The sequence below is a fragment of the Typopeltis vanoorti genome, chromosome 3, assembly GCF_054136105.1.
Source record: "Typopeltis vanoorti isolate ZY-2024b chromosome 3, IOZ_Tvanoo_1.0, whole genome shotgun sequence".
Lineage (NCBI taxonomy): Eukaryota > Metazoa > Arthropoda > Arachnida > Uropygi > Thelyphonidae > Typopeltis > Typopeltis vanoorti.
Window position 1 is genome coordinate 118,349,460 of NC_143551.1, and position 26,086 is coordinate 118,375,545.

The window sequence follows — 26,086 nt, forward strand, 5'->3', positions numbered from 1 at the left end:
TCTCCAACTGCCACGGAATCGTATTTCTTTATTGCTCGTAGTTCGGGTGTGAAATTTAGTAATCGGCTATTCCTTGGATGACTTAACATTATAAGTCGGGCGTCAACTTGGGGGCCCACTGACACATTTTTTGAACTTCCATTTTTTCCCCCCATCCTGGATCATCCACGCTTGTAGAAAATGCGGTAGTACTGTCGTGGGCCCCTGATAGCCTCTCTCTTTAGTATAGCATATATAATGACAATGAAAGCCAAGTTAATACTTCCTAGAACACCAAATGGTAGTATATTTAGAAAGAATGAAGGATTAAAAAAAGAGACGGCATCAATGCAACAAAAAGGGTAAAAAATAAAAGAAAGATGAGAATCACTATATTTTATGGTATTCTAGAAATGAAGTAATCACACACACACACACATATACACACGCACACTGGAATTAGCAGCTGAAGATGGCTTAACAATGAACGCGTGTTGGCATATTGTAGTTGACTGAAATTATCCCAAGGTCTGTTGGGATTCAGATTTTGGTGGACGATGACCAGGTTTGATGCAGAATGATGCCTCGGTTTATTGCATTGATTGAGCGTGCGTAGCATTTTTTTCCCTTCGCTTTTCTTTTTAACATCTTTCACGTGTTCTGACATGCGAATCATTCCTTATCGTCTTGTTTGACCTACCTAACACATGTTGCATGAATATCGAATTTATAAGTGAAATTTTATATATTTTTTTCTTTAGACGATCTCGAAGACAGATATAGCATTTTTTTAAAAATTATACACTTTTTTAAGCATTTTATGTGTCCTTACATAAGACTGATTTTACGTCATTTAACTAAGTGCGTAATTAAATGCGTTCATTCACTGATCGACTAAAGATAAGCAAATATTTGTTTTCACTGCTATAATAGCTCATAATGGCGAATATGTAAGGCGAAATAAAATAAAAAAATCGGAGACAAAAATAGGCCGAAATACGAACCTATTTTCCAGAACAATTCCCCAAAGCAGTTTCATGCCTCTGAAAAATCGAAGATAAATGGCCATCTTGTTATAAAATACTGTTTTTTTAAGGGGGAGGCAAGGTGGTTTAGGATGATGTAAAAATCTTGATATCTTACATAGGGAGAATGAAAGGGCTTTTTGTTATGTCGACTTATTTCAGAAGTTTTTCCCCCCCCTCTTGCACGCTGAATATAAGGAAGAGCACACAACATCTCTAGCAATATATAAAAAAGAGGAAACAAGACCTTCAAAGTACCAGCCGATCAACAATATCCTTCATCCTCCCCCCCCCCCCCCCACCACAAGTAACGACAAATAAGCAAGAATAAAAACTTGAAGTAATACCTTCCTTATGTCTTGCATGTAATAGGCAAGTTTCTGAAATACTTCAACAAAAAAGAGTTTTTATTCTCTTATGCATAATGACCAAGACGCAAAAGCTTTGCAGATTTGTGAAAAATAAAATCTTTAGAAAAGTCTTTGGACGGGTAAGAGATAACACAACAGGTGAATGGAGAAGAAGACATAATCAAGAACTCTACGAGCGCTATAGATCTCCACTACTAACATGATGAAATCAGAGTTCGCAGATTGAAGATAGCTTGTGACAGATTGATAAGTATGTGGAAAGAACGGATGAGGAGAGAATGGCTAAACAACCATTCAAGATCAGACCTTATGGAAAGAGGAAGCCTGAGGCAACGGTGAGAGGATAACATCCAAAAAAAACCTAGCTAAGATGGGAATCCAAGCCTCGACTGGATTGAAAGAGCTCAAGACAGAAAAGAGCCATCCTATACTGTGGCAAAAAATAAAAATGTCGTAACTGTTTCGTCAGAAAATTCAAGGAGGCTTCAAGAAGGCTATGCACATCCACTTGTTGCAATAATGATGTTTTAACAAAAGTATCTTACAACAAGTCTAGTTATCGTTCATCAATAAAATATATCAATAAAAAAATCTGACTTTCCTTCATGCCCATCAAAGTATTATCCACAAATGACTACCGTAATAAGTAGATATCATTACATTCTTCCGAACAAAATATGATAAAAATCTTCAGTGGATATAAAGAAAAACAGAAAAGAAGCCGTTTCTATCTGCTCTATTCTGTTTCTTCATCCATAGAACATGTTGCACTTTCATGAGCTTATTTTAACTTTAATGAGATACGATAGCTGTTTAGGCAGATATTGTATTTCATTTCTGCTCTTTGAACAGTTGTATTTCTGTATACAAACTTCTTCCTTTACAAACTACTTCGAACATATTAATTTCCCTCTCATTTTCTTGTTTTTTCACTCTCTTCTTATTTTTCAGTATCGTTTTCTTTCTTGATATATTTCTATTTGATCCCCTACACGAAGAACCATAAATTGGCATTTAAACAGTGAATGACATATAATATCCTTACTCTCAACAACAGCGGACTACCGACCTTCTACGATAGAGCGGGACAGACGTGAAGAAATTTGATTCTCCAGCAATGTTGATGGTAAACGGGTTAAGTATGTTTCTAGCCGATCGTGAAACTTATTTTGAAACGCTACGAATTATTTATTCAATATTTATTTATGCATAGGCAACTGCTTCTGTCAAAGAAAATGAAGGGCATAAATGTCATATTTTTCTTTCACACAGTATGTAACTAATACAGTGGCATCTCGCTAATCCGAACCCTCCAGTAATCCGAGCTGGGGTTTGAAAAAAAAAGTTTTATTTATTGCGTATTATTATATTGTGTACTATTATTTTTATTCAATAATTATTATTTTAACTATTATTATTTATTTTATTATTATTACAGTAGAGTATTTTTTTTTCATACTGTCAATTGTACGGTTATAGTGTAGGCCTATTTTGATTTATTGTGTGTTCACGTTTGCCTGGGAAGCCGTAGAACCTGAAGCAATTCGAGCATCATGGGGAAAAAACTGTGGCCTTCTAGAATTTACCAAGATAACTTAACTACGGTGATACACACACATACAAAAAAAAAAAAAAAAAAAAAAAAGAGGAAATTCAAAACGTGCATAATTTGGTTAAAAATATAAATCCAGATGTTGAAATTTCACAAATAAATGTTACGGAATAGAAAAAAAGTAAAACATGGAGAGGCAGTTGACAGTTTTAATATGTGTATAGAATGTGCTAAGCAGAATGATACGCCATTCCCCAAAATTTTATTGCTAATGCAGCTCCGAGAAGAAGCATTCGAAAAAAGTTTAGCTTCCAAGAAGCAAAAGAAAATCAGTGACAATTTTTTACAAAGAAATAAAAAAAAGCTTTTTTGTGTTATTTTGCTGAAACTTTTTTTTATCGCGTTGCGTACAAGAAAGTAATATTTTTTACACAAATTAAGTTATGCACTGATAGTTTTTTTTTATTGCAGTTTTATTAAATCAGAATCCTCAACAATACAGCTACACACAAACTAAATTTTTTACTAAAATAAACTTGTGTACTGTATTTTTTTTTTAAGTGTTACATTACAGTATAGTAGCTTTTTTTTTCTATCAGATACTACATTTATTTACAGAATTAAATTGATGTATCATTAGAATCTGCTTATTTTTGTCTTAAACGCTAGTTATTGTTGTCTCTTGGGCGAAAATTCGTTAATCCGAACTGTTTCTATTAGTTCTACTTTTTACAGCGAGAATATCAGTGTATATATATCAGTATATATATATATATATATATATATATATATATATATATATATATATATATATATATAATATATATATATATATATGATAAAATCTCTTTCTTGCCAGCCATTTTTCATGTTTGGAAACAGATAGTAGTCCATAGTACGAGCCAAATCTGAAGAGGGGGGGGGGGGGTGCGAAAGGACTTCGTAGCGTAAATCGAACAATTTTGCGGTCACAATTGCAGAAGAGTTTGGATCCAGTGTGAGCAAACTCAGCACCCATCTTGCGGATAGTTTTCTCATATGTAAATATTCATGTAAAATATTATGTCTCTTCTATCATCCGTCACCATATCATGGATTTTTTCAATAATTTCTGCAGTAATGACCTCAACAGGGCGTCCAGAACGTTCAGCGTCACTTGTGCTCATAGGGGCCACTTCGAAATTTTACTAAACCACTTATAAACCGTTCTAATCGAAGGTGGAGACTCACCGTAATGTTTATCAAGCTTAGCTTTGTTTCCTGAGCCGTTTTGCCTTTCAAAAAGTAATGTTTAATTACTATACGAAATTCTTTCTCATCCATTTTTCACAACTAACGGTACTTGATTGATTGAAATGGACGCCAAACACAGAGTAATAGATCTGCCTGACTGAAATTTAATAATAACCTCGATATGAACTGGTGGCTCCATCTCTTAGATTTTGCACGGACTTATTGAACAGCCCTCGTATAATAGTAGGGGGGCTCCTCCCCCTGGCGCCTACGGCGCCCAACCCCCGAGTTCCTGGTTAGTAAGCCGCTAAGCTTACCAGCCCGGAACATTTTGGTAAGACAAAAAACGTGACATGAAAACGTTTCAAATTTCGGCTTATCTTTTTATATATATAGAGTAGATATAATTATATATACAGGGTGATCAAAATTAAAGCATCCCTGTTTAAGGCCTTGGGAATGCCATCTAGTGATCCAAATGACGTGAAACTTTGCAGAAATACATCGCGCTTCATGCGGAAGCGATATCTGAAAGAAAAAAAAAGTAGTTCCAAAATTCACCACCAAGGACATTCTAAACACTAAATACATTGAATTTGCATATCACGCAACTCTGCACGTGCCAGGAGAGTTTAAACAGATGGACATGGGATATTTCCCTTCATTCTCGGTTGTTAATAACATCCACAGTGATGGCACTAATCTTCCCCCAACGTGCTTTGCTCGCAAACCTAAACAATTGCAATGTTGTTGCTGCACTCTGCGAATTTCGTCGCCTGAACAAATGTCGACAAGGCCCATTATCTCCATGTGCTCTGCGACGAATGATTAGTCATTTTAAAGAAGGGAATCGTTGGGAGTTAGACCTGGTAGAGGTCGCAAACCAATCAATTCACAACAAGTGAATGAAGTTGCTACTGCCGTTGAGAAGCAGGCCATGAATAACAGCGTTGGTTCCTGCAGTGCACAGGTGGTTCGTGCTGTATCAAGACACATGGCTGTGCTTGCACAACTGTCTTGAAACTACGGAAGATTCTGCATTTCTACCCATTCAAGATAACCTTCACACAGGAGTTGTGCCCGCAGGACTTTGAAATGGACTGATATTCGCTTTAATGTTTCTTGCTAGAGTGGAGTTGGACGCTGCGCAGCCATGGATGGTTTTGTGGGGGAGATGAGGCTAATTTCACCTGAGCTGTGAATACCCACAATTACCAAACAATTGCTTTGCATTCACCCAAAGTTACTGTCCTTCGCCAGTTTAGTCCTGTGATCTGCTCAGTTACTGCCGAGAGGTATTGCAATATGATAAACAATTTTGTTTTGTCACAGCTATAAGCAACACCTCTGCATGTAGAGGCGCAGTCATTTTCATGCAAGATGGGATCCCTCCACAAGTCGATCGATCCGTACAGGAAGTTCTTCAAGAACATTTCACGGAATCCAGAGTGATCAGCTGTGCGCTTCTCACTGCATGGTCGCCTCGCTCACCTGATCTGAATCCCTGTGACTCCTGGCTCTGGGGATTTCTCAAAGTTAACAGGGTTTATCGGGATCATCCTGATAACTTGCCAGCGCTGAAAGACAGCATAACGCAGTGTGTGCGCAACATCAGTCCGGACCAGCTGCGTTCTGCCGTTGAACACACTTGCATACCAACAAGGGTAGCATATTGAGTGTACAGCCTGTGCATGAGTAATGGAAGTGAATAAAAATGTGTTATTTATGCTTGTGTTGCTTTTCTCCTTCATCATATACACACACAGAAAAATTACTACACCTACATTCGGTACGTCCCATAGCGTCTCTGGTGGTGATTTTTGGAACTACTTTTTTTTTTTTTTTTTTTCTCTGTTGTCACTTCAGTATGACGCGCAATTGTATTCCTGCAAAGTTTCGCATTATTTGAATCTTTGGGTGGCACTCCACAAGGCTCATAACATTGATCACCCTATGTGTGTGTGTGTGTGTGTGTGTGTGTGTGTGTGTGTGTGTGTGTGTGTGTGTGTGACAATTTTCAATAGTTTAAATTTTATAATATAGTTTAAATTGTTAGATATGCAACCTCTACGTTAATGAGGTTTATTGAATATTATTTTGTTGAATTATTATATTTGTAAATTCGAAAAAAGCACATCAAAATTAGTATCTGTATGATTGCAAAAAAAAAAAAAAAAAATCTAGCCGTGGACCTTTGAAGCAGTATATATTTTAGTGAGTTATCTATTCTCATAGGAAGACAGAAACAATTTTTCTTTCCCGAAACTAGGATTATCTATCTCACAAATAGCGAAATGTGTTTGAGAATAACACACAATTAATAATCAAAAATATATCTCTGAATGGATACCCTTCTAACATTTTAAACAAATTGCTTTTTAAAGCCACCACCCAACACGTGGAACGGAGTCCCAATATGTATCCGCAGCTGTCATTCCATATATTAATTCAGTTTTTACAAAATTGGCGAGAATGTTAAAAGCTCATAACACAGAGTGGTTTTTAAACCAACTACCACGATCAGGCAAGTTTTAAGATCTCCCAAAGATGAGGTATCTTCAAATTTCCTGGAGTATATGAAATTCCATGCACGTGTGGCCTTTCTTACATTGGGCAGACCTCTAGAAGTTTGAAATAAGACAGAAGGAACACGTGGGGAATGTCAATCACAATAGAATCATCACATCTGGTTTAGCTCATCATTTCTCAACATCAAATCACGTTATAGATTGGAAAAACAGTTCTATGCCTTACATCGAGAATGACTACAGACATAGAATTTTCAAAGAAGCAGCAGTGGGGCTACGCACAGGCAATAATTAAAATAGAAATCAAGGTGCTATTCTTAAAGACATATGGAAATATCTCATCAATTCTCTCAGTTCAACAGAACTACAGTATGCGAAAAACTACACAACACGTGGTCATGTACCGGATTCTGACTGAAGCATTCGAACGCATGCACGCCATCAAACATGAATTATCAAATGTAAGGACCTAACAGTTACTAAAGTGTATGTTTTCATGTAACTCAATGCATTTGTTTTCACACCAGTACAGCCTTGAAAATGCTAGACAGTGGCTAGTGAAACTTGTTGGCTCTTTGTATTTGTAATCATCAAATCTTATGGTCTTTTAACAATAAAAGTTCGCAGTTTTAACAGCTTAGACCAAAAATGAACAGTTTAATCAAAAATATATTTAATATGTGGAAAACCGAATTGTGTAGGTTATGAAACGATGCACAATGGCCTCTTGTGACGAGACCTGGGACTCCATGATGATGTCGAATAATAATAATAGTAAGAATAATTATAATTACTTAATTAAGAGCCTCTGCTACGAATGGCTCGCAAAAAGTTAAGCAAGTTTGAGCGTGGTTAGTAGTTGGAAGGGATCAATCGTTCGATGCTGTTGGCACACACACTCTCCCTCGATGTTGTTGGCACACTCTCCCTCGATGTGACACCTCCAGGGAGTCCAACTCCTTGGAGGTGTCACATAATAATAATAATAATAATAGTTACTCGTAATTAGAGTTACTGTTAACAACAATCATTATTGCTATGTTGTTTATTAGGATTATTTCAATCCAGTAAGTTAAATTTTAGATGTAATTTAGAAATCCGGAAATTTAGAAATAAAATCTCGTTATTTTTAACCAAAAAAATTTAACCAAACAAGGAATAAGAATTATCGATCAAGATATATAAATAGGAATATCGATAACAAATATGAATTTCTTTACTAAAATATCAAATCAACACTGCCGTGTGGAGAATTATTTTAGCAATTTTTATGAATGAGTCTCAACCATATAAATAAGAGATATTAATAAAGAGCTGGAAGGAATTTGAACCAATTATCAGTAATTTTCTAAAAATGCTTGGTATGTATGAAGGTTCCCTTTATTTCTACGTTTATAACCCGATCTCAGGCCGGTGGGAGTTTTTGATGACATTTTTGGCCCATTTACTAAAATTTTCGAGCCGTTTCAAATTTGGTTTTAATACGGAAATTTCAAAGCCACCTGTCATAACCAATTTACAGGGTTGGAAATGCATATCCTCATTTTCTTTCTTTCTTTCTTTTCTGTTTTTTTTTTTTTTTTAATTCTCCTGGTACATTTCCATCAATATTTGTTTATTACAGTTAAATCAAAACATCACGAAAATCACTCCACAACTTTTTCACTGTTATTTATCTCACCGTGTGTTTTATGTAAACGTGCGTTCATTTATATTTTCTATTTTATAAGTTCTTGACACGTGATTTAATGCAGCACAGTCTCCAAAAAAAAATGCTTTCAATTCTAAAACCTTGAGAATGTGCGAAGTAAGCGATACTCTTAACGTGACCCATTAAAAATATCTCAGGAGTTGTTAATTCTGATGATTGGGTTGCTTACGTAAGTGCTTCTGCTTCCTTCCTCCCAATCCATTATCGTGGGAATGTTTCATTCAAACTCTCTTTCATTCCAAGAATAGCTACAGAGCTTTGTCATAAGATAAAAATACTTAGTTCCCAACAAGATATGGGGCAAGCTACCAGACGAAAAAATCTTGCAACATTACAAAATAATGTTACCCATTCATGGTTGCCTCCCTTAAAAAAAAAACAAACAAAAAAAAAAACCGGTAAACGTTTGCTTTTAGAAAACTTGGTTCTCTATTTCTTAAAATAACAAGTCTGGCAGCTCACTTCGCCTGTCAAATAGAATGTTTCTTCACAACTGTGGTCTGTTTATTTCTATCACAGAATCCTAAATATACACTATAATCTCCGTCATCAGATCGTAGGGTTTTGTAAGAAAATAGGCAAACTTTAAACTTTTACAAATTGTTCACCAGAGACCCCTTTCCCCGTATCTTGAGGTTTTGATTACTTTTCCCGTTTATTATTAACTCCAGAAGTACCTGAGCAGCAGTATTTCCCACCACAACATGATGTGGTGGGAAACACTGCTGCTCAGATACTTCTGGATTCTAAATTCTCTGGTACTTCTGCTGCTCTGAATTCAGAACTGTTTGAGGTTGCTCTTAACAAATATACTCCATTGACAGCTGATTGGTTTAACCCGAGTTTGATCTCCAATGCTTATAGATCCAACTCTGTAAGCATCTTTCGGTTGCAATGCTTTTCACAAATTTTATTTTTCATTCAGCTCTAACCATTTATAATTCAGATATTTCTCTGGAATACAAATAAAGAAATTAACAAAAAGAATGACAATCGCATCGAATAGTTTATGGAAGAGTATTACGAATAAAATAACTTATATTTTTTACCTACATTCTTAACGTAGATAAAATTGTTTTCGATATAATTTCGGAAACCTTTTTTTTTTTTTTTTTTTTTTACAATTTGTAATTTGTTTAAAAATAAAGTTTGATGACATCCATTAAAAAAAAAGAAGAAAAAAAGATTAAGTAACAGTAACGTTATAATCGTGACAGGGTATGGAACCAGGATTAGCTGGCAACCCTGTTTTGAAGATCAAACTTTTTTTCATTTTTATTCCGGACTTTTTTATGACCGTTTTTTTTAAATATAAATATTAATAATGATATCACAGTACGCAATGAAAATCATCTATCATTCCTCTATATCTCCGATACGTTGTAATTTATTACAACGTATCGGAGTAGCAAAAGTTGATGGACTTTAAAAAGTATCCATAATCCATGGTAAAGACTAAATCTATTCGAACACTGAAGCCGACATATGGTATGATTTATTGCTTAGAAGTTAGCATAACATGAACAACAATGAAGAAAAAACCTCATCTTTAATGACAACTAGGAACTATGGTAGTTGTCGGCATAGTCCTGCAATACATTGTAAAATTTCACTTCCAGTAAAATCAGTAGATGCCTGTTTATATCTGACGACTATACTGCTGTCCTTAATTGGGCATTGCTGACAACGAATTTTGCTTGTTTTCGATTGGGAAAAGGCCTAAGTTTGATTATGGTCGTTACGAGAGGAATCCCTATATGGGCTTTTTCATTTGAAGATGAGTTAGCCGATCTCATACGGAGGACTTTTTCTCCTTCCGCATACAGGCAAATAGGTGACAGAAACTCAATTAAAAAAAAAAAAAAAAAAAAAAAAAAAAAACTGTTGTTGGTAATGATGGGCTACAGATGGCGTTGAATTGTAGTAGGAGAATTAAGTAGTAAGGGAGACGGTTAGATGTGTGTAACGGAGTGGAGACTAAGGTACCCTCTCGCGATGATTTCTTGGACTGGAACCCGTCGCCTGTCCAATAGGGAAGTTCGCATAGTACCATTATTAAGTAAGCTTGCACCACGTTACTGGATTTAATAAATAAATGATTAAGAACATTATTTATTTATTTATTTTATTGTATTATGATTATTTTTAACGGGAGTGTAAGTGAAAGTGGACGCTGGAATCACTTCGTATTATATAATCATAATACATTTCACTGCCATGGCATGTCCCTGTCGAATGATAAATCCTTTCATATAGAAATAAGAATTTTACTTGCACACCAGTAAACAAAACAAAAATATATAAATAATTAATACAATAATCATTATTATACTCCGAATTCATCTGTTTGTTTATCTATCTGTGCAAAAATGAAGTTAAAAAGAACTGGTTCCCGTTACTAGGAAGTCACTGAAGGTCTAGGAAATCCACGCAGAAAATGTTTCAGTTTCCGTTTACTCTTGGATATTCCGGAAGACCCACAAGAAGGAACCCAGGAAGCAGGATATCTGACATTCACAATCCGACGTCTTGAAATTAAGAAATCAGTTTAGTTCGTAGAATCCATTCCATATGGAACATTTTTTTTACCATTCCATCGTTTTATAAGTTGTCAAGTAGATGAAGTTTGGTGTCATCGGTACAGTTTCATATCTTCATGTGTTTCGATTAGACCCACAATGAATTTTAGCCTAAGCTTCCATTGACTTGAATTCTACTGCGGAGGCACTGAACACATCACGCATTTGCTGATACTTCTTTCGTTAAATAAATAAAGTGGAAAGTTTCAACAAACTCTCGCCCGAAAAGCTTTTTCTTTAGATGAACACGGCTATTAAATAAATCCAGGGAATACGAGAAATGTTAGAGAAGATAATCGGCATTCATTTCAGCGAAGAAGGAAAACAGAACACCAACATTGCCCAGCAGGAATAAAAGGGTAAGTTTGTAATTACAAGAACATATGCACGAACTTTCATCGAATAGCCAGAAGGTATTTAAAAACAAAAATCGCATTGAAGATATATCGTTCAAACGGTATGTCACTTGAGACTGCGTTGATCTTGGGAGGAGAGGTAATAAATGACTAAGGGACTTAAACCATTCTATGAATCTTTCACTAAACTCTTTCATACATTAGAAATGTTTGTGCATAGTTCGTAAGTAATCTTAACAAATAATAACGGCTACTTCAAGGTCGAAATCTATGCCATTGCTTAGCTGTATGGATATCAAAAAATAAATAAATAAAAATAATAATAAATTAAAACGAAAAAGTTTCTATGCGAGTAATTATTATTGTAATAAAAGTAATTACTGAAATGACTTTAGTGCAAATTACTACTGATCGAAACTAACTTTCTATGCACTGATTTGCAGTGTCATTATTAATTTGATAAAGACTAGCCGAGTATGAATGCGGAATTAACAGATTAATTGGGATTTTGAAACAAGTGCACAGAGGCTTTCCAAACATCCTCTAGAATCTTATGTTCCATTAAGTTTTCTCAAACACTCGCATTTAGAAATAAGATTCGAAATCGGGACTCAAATAGACTGCAGATAAATGGCCAGAAGAGCACTCAATCCTGCAAGTAGAATGTGGTGAGCGTTCTACCTATGTATGTGTCCCTGTTTTAGACATTTCTAATTTTGCATGCGAAACAAGACTTAGCAACAACCTCAATTTAGTAATTAGTTCATTCAAGGAACATAATCTAATCTCTGCTTCCAATTGCAGCGGCAAAATATCTCATATGTATTCATTGGAATAGAGATCTTTGATCTCTATTCTAATGAATAATAAATACTAATAATAAATAATAATACAGGTAAAGGAACTGACTAGAATACAATGGAGTTCAACTGTTCCACGCATTACATTAATTGACAATAAACAAACGCGAAACAATCCCATAGAATAATGCCCTCTCCACCATATTTCAGTAGTCAATATAGACATGAGTAATTTCACGCCTTTGAATTCCTATTTTTGTTATTGTCTCTTTGGACAGTCTCCTATATGAATTCTGTAAGAATTACTACATAATTCTAATTATGGACCACACTCGTACAAGAACGTTTATAATTCACACCTAAACGTACATAATCGTGACTAACCAACGTAAAAGGTGTTAGAGAGTGGTCTGATAACCGACAAGGTCGATTAACGTGGGAAATGAAGATAAACAGTGCAACACAATGCAGTTGGTATTACAAAATGTATTATAAGTAGAATACATTTGTGCCAGGTGGAAAATCGTTCTGAAGGAAGAAAAAAAATCGAAAAAAAAATCTTTGAAATGTTAAAATTAAAAAGTTTATTGTTTGAATAAACTTATGCAAATATTTAATAGAGAGATTAATAAAGAGAGATTATAAATAGTCAAGCACACTGACAACAAAGCTGCACGCATTTTAAGGTTGGATATTCAGTTTATATCTACATTGTTTTTGCTTCGATTTATTTTCTGATCTGTATTAATACCAAAATTAATTTTTATTTTATATTTTCAGCTTCATATAATCTTTGGGCTCCTGCAAAGATGCTTAGAAAGTACGACATCGAAATATGTGCCTTGAACTCCGGCTGCTCCCTCTTTATCACAGTTATCTCAAGTCAACAACAGCATTAAGTTATAAAACTGAATTTAAGAAGAGGAAAAAAAGTGGCTTGTGATAGCAGTTATGGCACCGTTGGGAATTTTGTTCTTGCTTTGTTACTGGTTTATAAGTGGTAGTAGAGGTGGTTCGATATGGAATCTAGAAGAATTCAGCGCACGTGATCCGAACCATGCCCTTTTTCAAGTTGTAGTTCATAAACGGACAGGAGAAGTGTTTCTGGGAGGAAGAAATGTTCTTTATAAGTTAACGGCAAACTTGAGGTTGAATGCTACCGTCTCCACTGGCCCCAAGTCGGATAACTTTGAATGTCCGCCACCTCCTTCTAAATGTGATCAGCTAATGACCCTGGACAACGACAACAAAGTGTTACTGATCTACTATGGCCAAAGTTCCGACATGTTAGTTAGTTGCGGGACATTGTTTCAAGGAAGATGCACCGTGAGGCTTGTTAACAAGATGGCTGTTGAACGAGAGGTGGGTGATAAGGATGACCATATTAGTTACATAGCCGGTAGGCTCAGTACAGTAGCCTTTCTTGCGCCTGGTCCTTTTAATAGAAGCGTATTTTATTTTGCTTCTACTTATGATGATCGTCCTATGTCCTTGTCTCCTGTGTCGGTCTCAAGTAAAATGCTGAACTTCACCAATAGGAAGCCCTACTTTATTTATTCGTACCAGTCTGATACCGGCTACACAGGCGTCGATATCTCTCACCGCTTCAAAAATAGTTACCGTGTGAATTATGTGTACGGTTTTAGTCACGCTAATTTCTCCTACTTCCTCACTACGCAGAAGGTCAGTTTAAATTCTGACTTTTATGAAACTCGACTAGTGAGGGTATGTCATAATGATATATATTTTTTTTCTTACACCGAAATCTCGCTGAGATGTCAAAATGGTTTATCCGATTTCTACAGCATGGCTCAAGCTGCTTATCTTGGAGTTGCGGGAAGCATGCTGAAGCGAAGGTTGAAGCTAGACAATCTAGTCGATGTGTTGTATGTAGCCTTCAGTAAAACTTTTACAGACGGTGGAGACACTATAGATGAATCCAAAGGTTCTGTAATCTGCTCTTTCCCAATGTCTCACGTAATTAGCCATTTTACTAACGCTTCCAGGGAGTGTTTCGAAGGAGAACCACGAGCTCAATTGCTAGAAACCATTATTGGGACAAAACAGTTGTGCACCAAAACTGTAAGTAATGTGTATAGTTTTTATTAGTTTCAGATATGCAAGGTTGTCACAAATGATTTTTATATTTCGACGCATTTGCTGCTGAAACTATTACTATTACAAAAAATATATATACTGTATATATATATATATAAAAAAATACGTCTTTAACATTTATACATATATATTTATATACGGAGTTACATCAGCTGTTATACCTGATGTAACTCCATAATGCAATGACGGCCATTGCATCACAAGTTTTGAGTTGTTAGTATGTTCAAATAAATATTATATAATTATCAAAGAAAGAGCCATAGGGCTTCATTTCAGCAATGTAAATTATACGCAAATAGGGGATGTTTGCGATCCAACCTTATTTCAAAGCCGTTGTAGGTGTCATTCATATCGTTCATACGGATGCCTGGGCAGCGCACATGTCTTTTAAGTACTCCAAGCTACGACAACTCCCATGCCAAGAATTGTATTCTCATAGCTCTTTAGAATTTTCGAAACTTTCCAAGTTTCTACATATATTCGGCTTTGAAATAGGGTTGAATCTTTAATATCCCCTATTTATATATACATATTATATATTTATTTATATGTAACTTTGCCTTCTATATACATTAAGATACTATTAGTTGTATAGTGTAATTTTTGGCTGGTTGGACTTCCGACAGTCTTGTCTGAAGTGAAAGACAGATTGAAGGGATGATATGAGGGTGGAAAAAAACTCTGTTTGTGAATGTGTGTTAAGTGAGGTCCAGGTTTCCTCTGCGTACTTGGGAACAGATAACCTTTACATTGAAGGAAGTTCATCTTTCCAGATGTCGAATACACTGGTACTGAAACGGCCCATTGTGGGTTACTGAAGCTGACCATCTTGGTGGATAACTCCCCCCATCCCCTGAAGGATCATGTCTTTCTCTTTTGAATGTGCAAACAATTCTTTTTTCTGTTAGTTCAAAAATGGTTTTGGTTTAGCAAGCTGCTTTAATAATAGAGAAATATTTGCATAAATGAAAGTTTCTTATTTGACACTAAGGTGATTTATGAAGACTTGTTTCGTAATGTAGTGCATAATATCATTAAACAGCGTGACAAGTAAAACACAGCTTTGGTAACATCTGGTGGTATAACAAAAGATTTGGCATGCTTTCAGGGAAAGGCACTTGCTTCTGATGAAGCTCAGTGATGCGATAGTACAAAAGTCGTGCACATGTACGTTGGATATATAATTTAAGATATGGTGTAGTGTTATCAAAGACTTGAAGTACATAAAAAAATTAAACAAATTTGTTTATTTATTTTTGAGACGATCACAACAATAAACATGGATTCTAGGAATAAATAAAATATGTTCTGCACATGTACAGAAAATGTTCTTTATTACAAGTACACAAAACAACTAGTTATCAAAAATAGCGCGATGGATCTTTTAGACGGATGTCAAATGTTTCATTACACTACTTTCCCGATTTAAGGTGCTAGAAAAACCATCGTGACGATTTTATGGTAAAAATATATACTTAAGTATATTATTGAATTACTTTTGACTGTAGTATATCACCAAGTTCCACTGTTCTTGAAAATTAATTCACCGTGCATTCATGTGGCACATTTATGTGTATGTTTTCATATCACTTGATTGATCTGATCAATATCATACACACAGCTTGAGAACTTGCAAAATCTCCTAAAAGCAAAACATTGCTATTTCCAGAAATAATGCTTATTAATGTCATTATTCAGTATTAAATGTAATACTGAATTATGACATTTAATTATTGTTTCAATCCTTTATTAATTCAACAAAGACTTGGTTTTAAAGTTACTTCTGACAGTAAAAAATTTTACAATCCTTAGAAGTTGAAGTACAAGAAACTTGGAAAAGTAACCTTCAACTAACAACTGATGTTGCAAGTACGTTTTACTCTCCATTATAAAGTACTTTAATTAATATTACTAAGAAAGTTGAAATTATATGGGCTTTGCTTAGTATAAGGAAATATTAATTCATTTAAAATATGAATTACATTTATTTTAGAATTACTGGAGTCTGTATTGGGATGAAAAGTGGGAGGAAATTGTTCAGGCATTAAAAAGCTGGACAGAGTTGGACTTGATTTAGGTTATTTCGTTTGATCTAATCATTGAATTTTGATCATTTCATTTGTAAATGGTCAGGGTCTTATATCGATAAAATCACTCAGTTGAAAACCAGCCCAATGCACTAACATTGACTGATTCAGTATAGTGCAGATGCACCAAAGCGATGTCAAATAATAACTCAATTTAGATTAATATAATTTCTCTACGAAACAATGTTAAGATTTGTATTCTTTCTATTTTTGAAAAATCAAATATTTAAGACAAGTTCTTTGTTCGCCATCCTTGAAAGTGCATTTACTCCAAGTGGTCAACGAACTTTCAAGGATGGCAAACAAAGAATTTGACCATGACGTAACCATGACTTATCCAGAGAAGAAGAAGAAAAAAAAAGGAAAAAAGAAATTACAGCACAGCGTACATTGAATGAGAATTTGATTATACAGTAAAATGTAATTTAACGGGTAATCATCCAGAAAGGACACTTTGCAAAAACCGCTTTTGAACCTTCAGTATTCTTCTTCTTCGTGTTTGTTTTCATATTATGAACAAGGATAATCGACATTCTTCGGGGTTATGGGACAGAATATATCATAGCATAATAGGATCTACAGTTAGTGATGACTATGGACTTTACAGTTCGTTTCTTTCGATTTTCAAGGAAAAAACCGATTTCTTGAGAAGGCTGATCTTTCCAGCACACCACAGGACTTGCTTATTGCGAGCATGTGCTCAGGAAAGTTAGCGACGATTCTGTTGTGTGAGATGTTCAAACATTTGTCTACGTATGTAGAAAGCAAATGATTTTCATCCGGTAGTTAATGTATTATTAATTAATTTAAAATAATTTTAATGCATTTTTATTGCTTTAAGTTCTATTCATTAATTCTTCCATAAAGAATGAAGCTGGAATGGGAAAAGGAATAGTGTTGCTTCGTATTTGAATTTAAAACTAAAAGCGTGAATATAGCTTTTTCTTTAATTGGAATATCCTCTTAAGATTTGGATATGCTGTTTCTAAAATCTAATTCAAAAATTATTTAGCCCTTTTTTTTTTTGCTAAAGTACTTCCTCAATTTAAAGCATAAAGTGGCAATTTAGGGAACTGTTTTCAAAACGCGTTCATTTGCGTTTACGTTGACTCGGATAAGATAAAGAAAACGGACCAGCCGAAGATAATGTCGTTGTTGCCGAATTAGAATATACAGTACGGATTGTCACTGAACTTAGTACACAAGCTCAAGAAGACAATATTTACTGTTCTTGACCTTCATATAGAAGATAAAGATAACGAAATTGCCGATAAAGTAGATGAACGTGGAGTTTAAAAGACTTGAAAAGCCCTGTGGTATAATGGCAAAAGCAAATGTCGTCGATATTTTTAAAGAAATAAAGCCAGAGCCTTATTACTGATATTAATCTTAATATGAACATAAGACTTACTTTTTTTTTTTTAAGTTTTCCTGTTTTGCACTTGAACTTCGAGTGTCATCGATTTCGCTAATTAAACTGTGTCGTAATTAATATTATACATTTATTAACAATAATACAGTACTAATAATAGTTTTATAATAATGAATTTAATTGCATTATTCAAAGTTTCCGAATTCTAATCACTTAAGTTAAAATTCCCGTTCAAGGAGGATTCCTTGTATCAGTTTTTTGGAAATTCGATCGAGCACACACGCCCGCGCGCGGGTATCTTTCATAAAGAATTCCAGAGTTGGTGCATCAGCGCTTGTTCGTAAATTGTCCCAAGTTTCTCTCCATAAATACAGAAAACATAATGGAAACAGAGTGAAAGTAAAGAAATAGACAATATTACAATTGATATTTATTTATTTTTAAACATACAAGAAATAAAGGCACATTTCAATAAAGAATTTTGAAATATCCTGTATGTATACTGTGTTTCATGATGACAAACAAAATCCTTATTAGGTCTCTTTTTCCTTTGATTACTTATAATTCATCCTTTACATGTGGTAGTTTGTTGCATCACATTCATCCGCACATGAGTCATCTAATTATTGTAAATTATTCGGTCATTGACGTCAAGCTGCTATAGTGACTACAGAAAACATTAGGCGGGCTTTGCCGGCGTAGTGTTTCTTAATATACGAATACATAAAGATTTACTTTTAGTTCGGGTACGTGCTTTCATTACTGAGGGCAAGTAAAAAAATTCTTTCTTTACGCAGAATTTTTTAAATGCGTTTTGCAAACTATGTCAATTGAATATTAGATTCGTTTATTCCCTTCTTTCGTCCGTCTGAATTATTATTACATACACTCCCCCCCCCCTCTAATCCATCCAGGCTCGATGAATTATAAAAAAAATAACGCTTGAGATCGTTACAAAGAAAAAAAAAAAGAAGTTGATCCTCTCTAGCTCAGTCCACAATGACGATTTTCTTTGGTCGAAAAACCTAGGTTCAAATATCGTATGGGATGGAAAAAACCTGTATAAAGTATTTTTAATTGAATGAGAATTTGTCAGTTTCATACGAACAGAATAGTTTTTTTTGCTTGTTTGTTTCTTTCCTCTGGAAACTCATTCTGCAAGATGGGTGAACCGGTCCGCTAACATCCACAATTGACAGATATTATCAGAGATTGCAAATAAAATTTTCCATCTTGTCAGATCATTAATTAGGTTTCTCTGATGCGATGTTGCTTGGCCGCGATAGTTAATTGAGCGTATTATGTAAAGGTAAGATGAAGATCTTTTTTGGTGTTTGTTAAACTGGGGTATTTGTAATGGCAAACTTAAAATATTTTCGAAATGGTGCAAAATAAAACTTCAAAAATATGCCGCATTTCTTCCTCCATTAAGAGTGTAACATTATTTCAGAATGAACCCTTATCTTAAATCCTTTTAACAAAGAATTTCACTTCAATCAAGTATCCTCTTAACTCATTTCAAAAGTTTTGAAAGCAAACTTATTTCATCCAGTCGTTGAAATAAGCAAACAGACTCAAAAGAGTCTTGCTTTAAAGATATAATTATTACCTTATTACACGTGTGTACAGTAATTTTTTTTATCGCAACACTTCTAAACCACCGATTTGTAATTTCTTGCCACACCTGCATCTTTATCACCTTTGTCTTCACTATGAACAAATGAAATTTCTAAGAAAACAACGATAACATACTTCAACAACCACTTGTACTTATTTTTATCGATACACCGATACAAGGACTCGTGTTATCATTTTCTTATTCTCTTAGCAATCCAGGTTTTTCCAAGATCTAAATCTCTGACATATCTATTAAATGGACTAGATTTACAAGGACTTAAAAGTTACGGATTGGTTGATTATTTATACCTTAATCCCCGAAGTTAGGTATCGCGGGGCTCTGCGCCACAACAAATATTGGACCCTTATATGAATAATCTTAATATATAATATACGTGCTTATATATATTAATTAACAGCGAAATATAGAATCGCAGTTCTGGCAATATAGTTAAATTAAATAATAATAAAAAAGCAATCATTAAAAGATATTTTTCTACATTTTTTCGTAAGCAAACTAATCTATTATATCATTAATGAAATTTATCTCCTGGTATACTTAAATTCACTGGAAAAAAGAAAACTGTTACGCAGTGCTTTCGTATATATTTTGGATTAAACTTGTTTGGAGAGCATCCAGAATAGGTAGAAACGACTTTGTTCCCAAACAGGTTCCTGCTGGGTGAATAATTGTTTATCAATATCTTGTGCGTCATCATCATCTCTTCCATCCCCCAAACTCTTCTTATTCTAGTTGCATAGATACTCATTGTCTACATTAGTCTTTTTTTTTTTTTTTTTTTTGCAGTAAGTTTAGTTTCATTAAACCGATCTCAAGTTTCTCATAAGATTATTTTTATCGTTTAAAGCAGTTTAGCAAATAATATCGAGAGATGTTGAATAATCCTGTAAGGCTTTCTTGTTTTTTTTTTTTGAAAATGTTGCTAAATGTAAAGGTATGCACTTGGACCACATAAGATGGAATGAAGTTTATCATAAGGAAAGAACTTTGTTTCGGGAAGTAGAGACGACAAGGAATCTGGAGATCTTGGTTGATAAGGAACTGAAGTTCATTACAAAAATTGTAAAGGTTACCTAGAAAACTTGTTAATGCTGAGAACCCTGACAAGTACGGAGGTGATAGTGTCACCCGTATAAGGCATTAATCACGCTGCATTCAAATTTCTGTGTACATATCTGGTCACATGGCTATACAGTACTGGCGATAAGGAAATTTTGAAGAGCGCAGAAACGAATAACTAAGACTGTCTCAGGACTGGAATGTTGAGTATGAAAACAAGTTAAGGGAATGCGGTCTGCTGAGCTTGGAGATAGGCGAACGGCGGGGGAATAAGGGGGATAGATGATGGGAGAACGAGAGAGCATCTCCGGAAATTGTACAAAGGTTTTGTGAGTAAGCAGGTGAAAAGGACATTCTTTTCATGACGAGCGGTGACTGAGTGGAATGTGTTATCGGAGTGGGTGGCGAGTACACACCCCTCCCCCCAAACGTAAGTGTCTTCAAGGCTAGGTACGATAGTTATTATGGTCTGTAAGTGTTCGGCCTTCTGCGATGAGTCTTCGGACTCCATATACTAGGTCTGGAAGTAACAATAATACTATAAACGATTCCACGACATAATCATAAACTGTAATTTTTCCATTATGTGTCTTGAATAATTTTCGCTTTTCTTCTCCTGTCGTCCTTTTCATTTTCAGCCATGTGTTAAATATAACCAAAGCTGTTCATAATTATTAAATATTGCTGACATGGATTCTGCGTGTTCTTCCCAACGTGTATCTGCAAGGCTTTTCGTAACAGTTTAGCTGGGACGTAATATAGATTTGAATACTGACCAACGTCTTGTAAAAAGAAAAAAAGTATGTATTTCTTTCACAACAACAATTTACTACATCTAAACAAGATTGGACTGCCGCTTATCCATTAAAGTTAAGTGAATATCCAGCACAAGGAATATATACGGCATATTTATTTTCTTTTAAAATATGTTGGTGCATACCATTATTATCTCTCGGGCATTTTAGCTGTATTTTCATACGACTGGCATCTGCACTTATTAAAAATAATTTTAAATTCATTGGTTAAATATTATAGAATCATGCTAGCCATATCTCTGTTAAGAATATTGCTATTTTACCACCAATTGGTGACAGTGATCATGCTATGCTTTCTTGGGAAGTATCTAATTACATCGATGCTTCGATTAGAACAAGTTACATGCTGAACTACAAAGTTGGAAATATGATCAACTTAGGAGAATACTTATCTTTGGTCCCATGATATCAGTCACCGAATGACAAAAATGTGAGCAATGTATGGAAATCTTTGAAAAAGTGCTTAAATGAAGCAGTATCTGAATGTATCCCTAATGTTCGAAGAATAAATAGGTTGGGAGTGAAATGGATGTGCAACCTTATTTAGCAAGAGATCCACAAGAAGAAAATGATGTGGAAAAAATATCGTGAGAATAAGAGTGAGAGGAGTTATGAAATATATAAAGCTCAGGCTAGAAAAGTAAGGAGTATTGTGTGGAAAGCTAAATCGGAGTATGAAAAAAATTGGCCATGCAAGCTAAGGGCAATCCAAAAGAATTTTTATCGTTATGCCGCAAGCAAAAGAAAGAAAGAATGAATGTGAAAAAATAATTTTATTGAATGTAGATGTTACTCGAGTGTCGGAAGCTAATGAGATTGTTCAGTTAATGAGTGCTCACTTTGCCAAGATATAATCAACCAGGTGTATGTTACATGGTGCACAGTGCTACTGCTACATTGGGTGAAGAGTTAGCGATTCATGAAAATGAGGTTGAAGAGCTGTTGCATAACATGGATAAGAATTTGTCTATAGGGACAGATGGACCATCAGCTCGTTTGCTAAAGGAATGTTCAGCCGAATTGGCTAGGCCTTTCACACATTTGTATAACTTGCGTCTCGGCTCAGGAATGATACCACAGGAATGGAAGGAATGTATGGTAGTTCCATTGCACAAGGGTGGTGCAAAAACTGATGCGTCTAACTACCGACCTATCAATATCTCTGGTGTGGTAGTGAAGATTTTAGAGAAGATGGTAACAACTCGCATACAGAAATGAGTAGACAAAACATGCTATACTCCTTGCAGAGTATTGCATGTTAGCTATACTCTCCAAGGAGCAGCATGGGTTTACTAAAGGAAGGTCATGGTTTAGCAATTAGCTCATATTTTATTACAATGTTACGTCCCAGTTGGGTAAAGGGGAATGGATACACTATGATAAGGTTGAATTTTTCTAGGATACCACACGAAAGGCTGTCGCATAACTGGAGAATATGGAATGAATATAAACTCTTGACTTGGATCAGGGGATGGTCGACAGACAAATATCAAAAAGTGGTATACAGCGGGTGTTAATCTGCCAGATTTAAGGTGACTAGTGATGTACTTCAGGGTTCAGTACTTAGACCATTATGTTTAATTTATATACATTAATGACATCAGGCAGGGTCTGACATCAGATACGATTGTTTGACGATGATGCGAAGATAGGTAGGGCAATCAGGGATGCTACTGATATTCAGCACTTACAAAATGATTTAAATAGATTGGAAATTTGGGCAAACGAAAATGACTCCAGTTTAATGTTAGTAAGTGTATAAATTAGAGTTCCAGCAGCATATATTATTATTATTAGTAGTATATTATTATTATTATTATTATTACACAACACTCTATGGAGTCAAAGACTCATCTGGGAAATAGCTATACTACAAGAAACTGAGGAAGCAAGGGATCTTGATGTATTGGTGGATAGAAATTTGAAGTTCAAATATAATTCAGAGAATAATTGCGACGTTGAAGTGAACCTTGACATGTAAGGATAAGGAAGTCATTTTGCCTCTTTATAAGGCTTTGAAAAGACGCACCTGGATTATTGTACACAGATTTGGTCTCCTGGGTTCCAAGGGGATAAAATAGCGGAGGAAAGGGTACAGAGAAGAATTACAAAGATAATATCCAGATTATGGGATTTAGACTATGAGGAGAGATTGCTAGTGTGTGGACCGCAGACTCTGGTTAACAGGAGAAAGAGAGGTGATATGATAGAGGTCTATAAATTTTTGAACGGGTGTTATAGGATATTCTGATGAAAAGTTTCGTTATATGGAAGATGGGGAGAGAACATGGGAGCATCTATGAAAGTTAAATTTGTTCACAGTCAAGAAAGAGATAAGACCTAGGTTTATCTCCCAGAGAGCAGTGAGTGAGTGGAAGAGTTTGCCATTTGGGGTAATGAGTGCATCTATTCTAGCGTGAATGAATTTAAGGGAAGGTATAACAGCTGGTTTGGGTGATGTACAGCCTCGCTCGATGAGTCCCTGACTCCCTGGAGGTCTCAGATTAATAATAATAATAATAATAATAATAATAATAATAATAATAATAATAATAATAATATTCTCCCCGCTCTGGTTTTCTAACTGAAACAACATGTAACAACAAATGGTTAATTGATCCACATGTGTCAAGTCTGGTTTAGAATTGACCGATAAATTGAAATTATAATCCACCGATAAACAGAAATATCCTGTTTTATTTCCCAAACATGTTTAGAATAGATAGCCTTACTTCATTTGGTATCAGTTGAATCAGTTATAAATTGTTTTGGATAGATAAGATTTCGAGAACGTTATCTCTCTAATGTAAATGGTTAGCAAAAAAAAGAATCATATTTGGCTCTTAATTCTATCATTCCTAGGTAATGGCTATTTTGTGGAGAGCTAAGAGTTTCATTACTTTCACTAAAAGATTTTTACATTCAGCTATCGTAATTATGACGTTTCAACGATGCGTTGAGCGCTTGTCTCTAATATTCGAGACAAGCCAAAAGTCCTTTTTAGGACTTCAGGATAAGAAATGGCAATGCTGTAGCCAATGAAGTTTTAACTGAGATTTTTTTTTTTTTTTATATGCCTCCGTAGCGCAATTGGAAGAACAACGGTACATTGCGCCCTTCGATTGGAATAGGCCTAAGTTCGATTCTCTTCGCGACGGGAGGAATCTTTATCTGGACGATTTCAATCGAAGGTGAGTTAGCCAATCTCATACGGAGGTAGCAGGGTTTTTTCTCCTGGAAACTCGGGTTTTTCATCCCGCATACAGACAAATCGGCCCTTCGGAACACACGCAATTTCCAGACAAAAAATACTAGTTGTGGTAGTGGTGGTAGGCGGTAGATGGCGTTGATGGAGATGATTAGTAGTAGAGGTTCGGTGTAGTGGTTGAGGCAGTTGTAAGTGTCCTCCTGCGATGAGTCTTCGGACTCCTTGGAGGTGTCACGAATAATAATAATAATTCTGTCTGTGTTCTTCTAGTTTCGAAGTTATTCCATGTTTCTTATTTACATAACAAACAATGCTTTTCTATGCTTGTCAGAATTTTCATGATTTTTTTATTCTAATTGGATTTTATCAGCCATTGAATCATCAACAGAGAAGATTGTAGACTGTGATAAAATTTTAGAAATAAAACAATAAATGTTACCAGTGTTTGGAGAGTAAGAGAATATTTTCTTCGTTCATTTTAATTTTCTAAAATTTATCTTATTCTTTAGACGATCCTTTGGAATTTTTAAAGGTGTGATTCTAATGGTGACATTCTGAGGATCCCTTTTCTGTCCAGTAATAAATACCATCCTTCAAAACAACATTCGAAATGCCATGTATAAGATGTATATATAAGATATGTGTACAATAAACGTATAAGAGTCATATCGTTACTCTTACACATTTATAGTTTTTTTTTTTTTTATTTGCGCTGTGTCTGGTAGATTTACATGTGGATGGCAAAAGTTTATTCGATTCGGGATGTTTCATTCTTTATTTTCATAAAATATTTGTCAACTTTCGGTATCTGTTTTTGCTCAGCTTCAAGTAGTTGTAGTTGCATTTTTTTAAATGACCTCTCAGATAATTAACTCCGAATTAAGAAATAAAAAAATCACAATTTGCTATTTCGTATTACATTAATTTTCGGAAAGCAGTTTAAAATGTCATTTTTTCCCCCAATAATAACAATTCAGTCACACTTATTCAGTCATAACACAATTCAATCATACCTACGTTTGACGAGATGCACTTTACAATTTACAAAATTTATTTTTTTCCCCCCGAATAAAATAAGTTGCATTTGGATGATCCCGATTATTATGATATTAATGAATTGCGATTACTTTGAATTTCTGTCAAATTTAATATTCCATTTACTGTTTACTGTTTTCACCACTAAGACATTCTTATAAATAAAGCCCTACAGATGGCGCTAAGAGAAATGAGAGTAGAGATTGATGTAAATCGGGAAATTAGAAGCGGATATAAAGTCTGGCTGCTAATCATCATCATTGTTAGTGTTACAGCGGGAAAGTGAATTAGGAGACGCTTGAGAGGGTTGTCAGTACAAACCAGGATGCAAGATAAACAAGAACATAAATTACGTAGCGTTATTTTTCTGAATTCTAAATTCCCATCTTGCCAAATAGTATATTTTGCAGGATATATATATATATATATATATATATATATATATATATATATATATATATATATATATATATATATATATATATATATATATACAGTATATATAAATAAATATAAATATATATATATATACAGTATATATAAATAAATATAAATAAATATATATATATATATATATATATTCAACGTTGTTTTGTGGAAACCAGTCACGGACACGCAA

The 26,086-nt window shown here is 34.7% G+C and overlaps 1 protein-coding gene across 5 annotated transcripts in view; it reads left to right on the top strand.

The window, feature by feature from the left end:
* LOC150108512 (hepatocyte growth factor receptor-like) overlaps positions 1-26,086 on the top strand; it is a 186,795-nt gene that overhangs the window by 40,911 nt on the left and 119,798 nt on the right. For 4 of the 5 annotated variants that reach the window (XM_090415937.1, XM_090415934.1, XM_090415933.1 and 1 more), the window contains exon 2: positions 12,915-14,216. In XM_090415937.1, coding sequence (XP_090272063.1) covers positions 13,086-14,216 — 1,131 coding nt within the window. In that variant the 5' untranslated portion in view covers positions 12,915-13,085. Of the gene's footprint in view, positions 1-2,429; positions 2,502-12,914; positions 14,217-26,086 lie in introns of those variants that run through there. The other variant, XM_090415935.1, reaches the window with a different exon arrangement.